This window comes from Elephantulus edwardii, unplaced genomic scaffold, assembly GCF_000299155.1.
Source record: "Elephantulus edwardii isolate Elephantulus edwardi_28Jun2011 unplaced genomic scaffold, EleEdw1.0 scaffold00075, whole genome shotgun sequence".
Classification (NCBI taxonomy): domain Eukaryota; kingdom Metazoa; phylum Chordata; class Mammalia; order Macroscelidea; family Macroscelididae; genus Elephantulus; species Elephantulus edwardii.
The window spans coordinates 5,093,077-5,101,599 of record NW_006399825.1 but is presented as its reverse complement, the minus strand read 5'-3'; the positions used below and the strand labels follow the sequence as shown (position 1 = coordinate 5,101,599).

Here is an 8,523-nt window from a genome sequence, read left to right as displayed (position 1 = left end):
AGCAGTCAGGAAATAAAAAGATGAGCTGTATTGAGAAAATCTGTGGTCAAGGACCTCTCCAGAGTGCCTTAAGACTAAAGTGTGCATGATCCAGGCCATGGTCTTCTCTATTGCTTGCTGTGTATCTGAGAGCTTGACACAGAACAATGAAGACAGAAAAATAGATACTTTTGAATTGTGGTGCTGGAGAAGGGTCTCAGACATACCATGCACTACCAAGAGAACACACAGGTCTATTCTGGAGAACGTGAAAACAGAAGGCAAAGATTTTGAAACTCCATCTCAAATACTTTGGACATATTGCAAAGAGGGACCAATCCTTGGAGAAGGATATCATGTTTGAAAGGATAAATCTTCAGTGCAGGAGAGAAAGACTTTGGATGAAATAGATTGACCCAGTGGTGGTGGCAATGGGTCATGTGTGTCAGAATTAGGTCAGAGTTTAGAACCATTGTTCATAGGATCACTTTGAGTTGTAGTCAACTTGATTACACATAAGAACAACAACAATTACATTCATATGGTTTGCAACTCTCACTGCCATCCATTTAGATATATTTTTTTCATCACTCTGGATAGAAACTCCATACCCCTTTTGCCATAATTCCATTTTCCTTCTCATTATCCTTGGTATACACTACACACTTTTATGTCTATGCATTTGCCAAGTCTAGAGATTTTATGTAAGTCCCATTATATATTTGTCCCTGAGAGTAGATTTTCCTAATGCAATTTGTCTTTTGATTTCCTAACTCCTGGTTCCAAGAATATAGAATGTGGAACCGAGCTACCTGAAATTGTTAACAATATCAATCTCTTCTCCATCTATCAAGGTGCTGCCAAATGGCCCATTGATGAAAGTATTTGTTTTCTTATTGTTTAACTACAATCCATATTGAGTACTTTGGTCCTTGACCTTCTGCAGCAAATGCTTTAGGTCCTCCTCCGTTTCAGCAAGCAAGGTTGTGTTGGCTGCATAATGCCCCTTGTTGATGAGTATTCCTCCAATTCTGATACCACATTTCTCCTCATAAAGTCCAGCTTCTTGAATGATCTATTCCACATATAGATTGAAAAGGTATGGAGACAGAATACATCCTTGACATACTCCTTTCCTGATTTTGAACCATACATCCTCATGTCTGATTAATTTTACTCAGCTTAATGTTATCAAGGTCCATTCATACCATATAACAAAATTACATTTCTTTTTATGGCTGACTTGTATTCCAATGCATGGATATATAACATTTTATTTATACATTTATTTGTTGATAAATTCTTGGGTCAGCTTGTAATTCTTGTCAGTTGTAAACATTGGTGTACAAATACTAGTTAGAGTCTTTGTTTTTAAATCATTTCTGTATCTATTTAAGGGTAATATTGTTAAGTCATGGTCATTTTCCTTTGAGTATGTTGTTAGGAGGCGCTTTTCCTTAGAGAGGTCAATCAGGAGTAGAAAGTTACCAGTCATTCACTACAATATGCAATCAGGCACCTCTCCAAATTACTGAGTTTCATTGGTGTCATTTTGAAGACGAAAGTTGCCTGATTCAGGCCATGGTCTTTTCAATCACTTGCAATGCATATGAGAGCTGGACAGTGAATAAGGATGATCAAAGAAGAGTTTATGCCTGCTAATTGGTGTTGGAGAAGAGTACTGAATATCTCACGAAATGCCAGAAGAACAAACAGCTATTTGTTGGAGAAGGTGTTTCCAGGGTGCCCCTTGGAGACAAAGATGACAAAACTTCATCTCACACACTTTAGGCATGTTGCTAGGAAAGGGACATCATGCTTGGAAAGGTGGAGGGTCAGCAAAAGACACGAAGACCCTCAATCCGTGGATTAACACAGGGACTATACATTGGGTTCACGTGTGTCAGAAATGAAGAAGATGGTACAGGATAGGACAAGTTTAGATCTGTCGTTCATAGGGTTACTATGAGCCACACCTGACTGAAAGGGACCTAAAATCACCAACAACAATGATAATTCTCTGCTTAACTTTTTGAAGAACCATTAAATTGTTTTCCACAGCGGCTACACCATTTGGCATTACAATCAGCAATAGAGGAAGGTTCAAAGTTTATATTATTTCTAATACTTAGTATTTTTTGTTTTCTGCTAATGGTCATGATATGAAAGGTACCCTGGTAATGCTGTGGTTAAAGTATTTGGATACCAACCCCAAAGTCAGAATATTAATCAACCAGATTCTCTATGGAGAGATGTGTAGAGTCTGCGTCTATAAAAATTACAGCATTGAAAACCCTAAATGGTTTTTCTACTCTCTCCTATAAGATTTCCTTGAGTTGGAATATGCTCAAAACCAATAGGCTTTAGTATGTGTGAACATTCATTCTTTAAATATATCAAAACCTTGAGTTTTCCTTCTAGCCATCTGAGAACTTTTCAGTCTTTTAAGAGAGACTTTACATTTCTCCATGTTGATGAATGAGGAATCAATGTTAGGGTTTAAAAGGGACCCTCTTCTTTTAAAAAAGTATATGTTTTTCTTATGAGATAGTTCTTATATACATATATTTATATCTATATCTCTGTATCTCAGTGATATCTTCCTTGCCCTGCCAGCCTTTATTGAACCTAAAGCAAAGTCTTTAATCTGAAATATACCCATGAACCTTGATTTTCCTTTTTAACTTTTAGAAACATTCCAGTTAAGATGAATGTACACAGATTAACAATTTCAATAACTTCAGGCCAGCCTGCTCATGGCAAACTATGCTAATAATTCTTTCCACCAAAAGCCCCTGACCTGAAACTAGTTTTCTGCTCTACAATATTCCTATTTTAATTAACTTTCTTTAAAACTAATACCAGCTGAAGAAATTTCACATTAGCTCATTAGTCCAACTCGTCGCATGTTTTCCAATCAACTTTTAAAATAAGATTTTTTTTTTAGATTCTCCTGAAGACAGCATTGTTAGAACATGTCACAAACACTGTTTTCTTGCATTTTGTTTCTTAAAAAATATCTATGCATTGTGTATTTTATATATGTTTGGCTAAATCTAAATTGCAGTTATTAGATAGTAAAAATAGATTGTATGAGTATAGTATCTTTCACTCCATCTCCTCTGCTGTTTGTGTGTTTTTCTCTAAGGCCTGTTCTTGGCCCCAGTAAGTATTTCATAAATAGGCTATTTTTTTCCTCCCAATCCCTAATTCCCAATGACAGACATCCTACCCTCTATGATTGAAACAGGAAAAAAGTAATGTAAAAATAAAGACCTTATTGCAGTGGTTTTTAATGTCCATGGGTCATAGACTATTTAAATAAGTAGATGATTGTTAGGGATTCCCTGGCCAGTAATAGGCACATGTACACAGGTTAATAACATTTTGTATATAATTTTAGGAAGTTCACAAACATGCTCAGAGAATATTTTAAAAACCCATTAAGCTGCTGAGTCTGTAAATGCAATTAATTAAAGCAGGTGTATTGGGAAAATTCCAAAGATAGGAATGAAAAGTACTTTTTCATGATTTAGCTGGCACTGCTGTGCCCACTTTAGCTTCTTGTGCTCCCGGTCACTCTTCACACTGGACATTCTTGATGCTTCAGACACTTCAGTCTTTTGCAGCCAAAATCCACAAACGGCTCTGCCACCTCGTCTCGTGCAGCAGAGAAGTGGTTAATGCTCTGGCGGATTGGAGAGGAAGAGAGCAATGCAGACAGAGAAACAATATTTCATTTTGCCTAGGATTTCTTTTTTATTGAATTCCTTGCCCCTTTGTTCCCTTCTCTCCTAGCTAAGAGCTTCCGTATTGTCTTGAGGATGGGAAAACACAAGTAGGGGGAAGGAGGTGGCTAATTTTTCAATGAGGCTCTTCAATACCAGTGACATGACAGATGGATTTGGAGGTTCATACAATCACTTTTTCCTTAATCATACTGGCTTCCACACTGTGCATAGACACAACTGGAAATGGAGGCACATCCAGGAAGGATGTTTTCCAAGTGCATTTTCTATGTACAAACTATGCAAAAGATGAGTAGTGTGCAAAGCTATGGAGTAGCCTTGCATTCTACGTGTAGAACCTTATTCAGATATGTTTTGCGTGCGCACGCACGCACACACACGCATACACACACACACCCCTGAAACAATTGCCTTATAAAGAACCTCTCTAAAAGAAAACACATCTTTATCTGAACTGCCACAAAGCGGAGAAAGCTCATGCCATCCATCAATCTCAGGTAGCTGGCATTCAGCTCACAGATAGACTCCCCTCTTTTAATTTTTAAATCACCTTATCAATCAAAGCGCAGTATTGTTCTCAGTCCCAATTTAGCTGTTCGGAGTTGATCCTATCTACTTGTCTCCTATTTCCCTCTTGGATTTTTCTCCTATTGTCTGTGTCTCACAGAAATCATTCAACGGTTTCTGAGACAGAGGCGCTTTTTTTTTTTTTTTAAAAAAAAGGCATTCATTTTTTCTATAGCTAATAAACACATGAATTTCCTGGGGAAATTGGATTTTTTGGTGTGCTCAGGGAAGGTCAGGTGCTCCAGCTTCAACTTTGGGCCAGTATGCCATCAAAATGAGGTGCTGGCATTGAACCACAGAAAAGGGAGAGGATTCAAGCTGAATCTAACAGCCAGCTCCTACAGGCAATTCTCTTAGCCTGGCGTCTGGATTGTTTCAGAGAATGTCCTGGGAAATAAAACTTTATGGTGGCTTTGCCTTCATAAATCCTGGAGGAAATTAAACGGAAGAATATTTAACTTTGGGTAAATCATTTTAGTCTCACATCTGATCCCAGACCATCAGCTAGCTTCCCATACTGTTCATTTCAGAGTTCCCCAAAGCTGAACTGTGTGGTTTTGGTGTCGGTTCACCTGGGGGGGGGGGGGAAACAAAGCACCAAGATGGAAGAGTGTAAGAATCCTCTTTTGTGCAGTTCGACAGGAAAGCCTGCGATACCAGCAGACTGGAGCATTTTCCCTTTTCCTTTTAGTGTAACTGTCTTTCTTTCTGACACTTTTGAGGGCAGGCAGAGAGGAAAAGTTATTGGTGCTTTCTTTTTCCATCTAAAAATGCTTTACCTGCAGCAATATTTTGATCACCTTTTATGAGCTGCATTGTCCTCTCTAATGGAGAAAGCAGACGCCTCCATAACAGTCAAATCTTTTGCTGTATTTAGGAAAGCAAGAGAGAGACAGAGAGAGAGGCCGGTCCCTGAGCAGCAAGCCTGAGATATTTCATTCTGTTTTATGGAATTCTGAACTTGCCTGCAACACACAAAACGTACTCCAGTGACTTGAGCCAGTTAGCCTGCTTCTTTGAGTGTGTCGAACTCACTCTCTAAAAGTTGCCATCTAGGAAGAACCGTATCTATTGTTTAGAAATCACATTGATTCAAAAAGGAACTTATGCCAGACACAATTTTACCTTGCATTTTCTTAAGTGGGATGCAGACAAACATGTATGCAAGCAAAACAACTTGGCTTCTATTATACTTAAAAGTCTGTTTTTATTTGTTTGCATCAATTCAATATGGGTTGAGGAATCTCTATGTAGGGCAAGCTACTAGAATTGACTATTAGCTGAACAGTTAGAAGTTTAAATCCACCCAAAGGCTCTGTGGAATACTGGAACTAAAAGGCCATGGCCTTGAAAATCCTGTGAAATTCCCTTCACATATGGGGTCACCATGAGTCAGAATTGATGAGGGGGCAACTAGTACTAATATATATTAAGATTTTACGAGATTATTGTAGTTAGGTGTACAGGAAGACTGTTGTTGTTGTTAGGTGCCATTGAGTCAAGTACAACTCATAGAGACTCTGAATAAAATATCTGAACCCTGTTCTATCCTGTGCCATCCTTACACTTCCTGATACACTAAAACCAATTGTGGTGGTTGCTGTGTCAATCACCTGACTGAGGGTCATCCTCTCCTTCACCAATGCTCCACCCTTCCTAGCATCATGTCCCTCTCCAAGGAATAGCCAGCCCCTCCTAGCAACATGCCCAAAGTATGTGAGGAGAAGCCTCATCATTCTTGCCTCCAAAGAGCACTCTGGCTACATGCTCTCCATGACATATTTGTTTGTTCTTTTGGCAGTCCACAGGCTGTTCAGTGCTCTTCTCCAACACCACAGCTAGAAGGAATCAATTCATCTTCTGTCTTCCTTATTCACTGTCCAGCTCTCAGATGCATAATAAGTGATCAGAAAGACTATGGCCTGAATCAGATGCACCTTATTCCTCAAACTGACATCATAATTCCTCAATAATTTGAAGAAGTCCCTAACTGCAGATTTTCCCAGTGCAATGTTTCTCCTTATTTCCTGACTGCTGGTACCAAGAGTGTTAATTGTGGATCCAAATAAGATATAGCTGTTGACAGTTTCATCTCCTCTCCATCCATCATGATGTTGCCTGTAGGTCCATTTGTAAGAATCTTTTTATTTTTTTTACATTGAGATACAATCCATAATAAAAGCTGCATTCCTTGATCTTCTTCAACAAGGTCTTCAAGTCCTCCTCACTTTCAACAAGCAAGGTTATGTCAGTTGCATAACTCAGGTTATTTCTACAATCCTTATGCCACACTCTTCATAGAGTCCAGCTTCTTAAATAATTTGCTCAGCATTCAATGGTTCAAAATTATAATCCCGAGAACAGCCTGTGGTCAGAGGTGGTGAGGGGAGCAGGGTGGCTGCCGCACTTGATCCTCAGGCATCTGATTGGGAAGGTAGATTCTAAGACCTAACAGGGGTCACCAACCGCTGGCACTCCAAAAAGCTACCCCGCAAGACCCACCGAGGGCTGCGCAAGGTCGCTTGTATTGGGGCCTGGCATCCTGCCCGAGTGGCCTTCTCTGTGGCCCGTGCTGGGCAGAAGGGCTACCATCGCCACACGGAGATCAACAAGAAAATCTACAAGATTGGCCAAGGCTACGTTATCAAGGACGGCAAGGTGATCAAAAACAATGCCTCCACTGACTACGATCTCTCAGACAAGAGCATCAATCTTCTGGGTGGCTTTGTCCACTATGGTGAAGTGACCAACGACTTTGTTACGCTGAAAGGCTGTGTGGTGGTGACCAAGAAGCGAGTGCTGATTCTCCACAAGTCCTTGCTAGTGCAGACCAAACGTCAGGCTCTGGAGAAGATTGATCTCAAGTTCATAGACACCACCTCCAAGTTTGGCCATGGTCGCTTCCAGACAATGGAGGAGAAGAAGGCCTTCATGGGACCACTTAAGAAAGACCGCATTGCAAAAGAAGAAGGTGCCTAATGTCAGGACTAGATGGAGGGGGTCACAATAAAAAATTATTTTCCAGTGGAAAAAAAATTATAATCCCAGGACTCAAGAATCTTAAAATCATATATATTTTTATTGCTATGTGTTGTCAAGTTTTAATTGGCTCATAGCTGACTCTCCAGTGGGTTTTCACAGGCAGTAAATCTCATGGGAGGAGATTACCCATCTGCTTCCCAAAGAGCAGCTGGTGCCTTCAAACTACATGCCTTTGGGTTGGCAGCACAGCTGCCATTAGACCAAATCCTGTAAAGGAAAGGCAAAAGAGCTGGTGTGGAAAACAATGTATATATTGCACACCCATATTTATTGCTGCTTTGTTCAACATAGCAAAGAGTTGGAAATAACCCAAGTACCTATCAACAAAGGAATGGATAGAGAAGCTGTGATATACTCACACAATAGACTAATATGCAGCACTGAAAAACAAAGAACTCATGAAATATTATATAAAATGGGTGATCATGGAGGACATTATGCTGAGTGAAATGTCTCAGTCACAAAAAAGACGAATACTGCATAATGCCACTGTTATAAAACAGGACTGACATGGTGGCTAGGGGAAACGAAGAAAAAGGGATAAATAATGTGCACAGTATTGAAACAGATGAGGGAGAGAACTGTATGAAAGGAATTTATAATTAGATATTATTTGCATAACATGAGTCCAGAATAAGAGCTACATAGTGAAGTGGACATGGGAGTGTGTGTGTCTGTATAACAATGAAAAAAAATTTTTTCTTCCAAAGAAAAAAGCAAACTGGGAGGAGGGGGGCCAGGGAGGAAAATGTGCAACAATGAATGGAAATCCAAGTTCTCTATAAACTTTCATTACAATCTCAAAAAAAGAAACTAAAAAAAAGAAAAACAATGTATATTAATTGTTTTAAGTGAAACAATATTTTTTAAAAAAGTCTTTGTAATCAGGTAATTCTACCTGTAAAATATTTGCATGTTAAAATTAGGAAATGAAAGCATCAAATGTTAAATTGCAAGAAGGCATAGGTATGTATATCTTTCTCAAAATATAGTTTTGCAAGATGCCTCTGATTAGATTGAACTTTGATGCAAGAGCTGTAGTAACTTGCTAGGAATATATGCTCTGTCATGCAACCTGTTGTTTTCTGTGTGTGTGTGTGTGTGTGTGTGTGTTTTCTCTGTTCATTGTTCAAAATTGCAATGAAGGAAATACAGGATTTAGACAAATAGCTGCAAAACCTTTCAG

At 39.2% G+C, this 8,523-nt stretch overlaps 1 protein-coding gene across 1 annotated transcript; it reads left to right on the top strand.

The window, feature by feature from the left end:
• The first annotated feature begins 4,481 nt into the window (after positions 1 to 4,481).
• LOC102855640 (60S ribosomal protein L3-like) lies at positions 4,482 to 7,274 on the top strand. The gene is made up of 2 exons (XM_006889137.1): positions 4,482 to 4,612; positions 6,749 to 7,274. Exons 1-2 carry the CDS (start codon positions 4,482 to 4,484, stop codon positions 7,272 to 7,274), a joined length of 657 nt encoding a protein of 218 aa, XP_006889199.1.
• Positions 7,275 to 8,523: the final 1,249 nt, after the last annotated feature.

What these genes read in the sequence shown, in the direction of transcription:
- LOC102855640 (XM_006889137.1), top strand. Translation starts at nt 4,482, where the DNA reads ATGAATTTCCTGGGGAAATTGGATTTTTTGGTGTGCTCAGGGAAGGTC. An exon ending in AGAAAAGGGAGAGGATTCAA is followed by an intron (nt 4,613 to 6,748) that starts GCTGAATCTAAC and finishes CTAAGACCTAAC; the next exon opens with AGGGGTCACCAACCGCTGGC.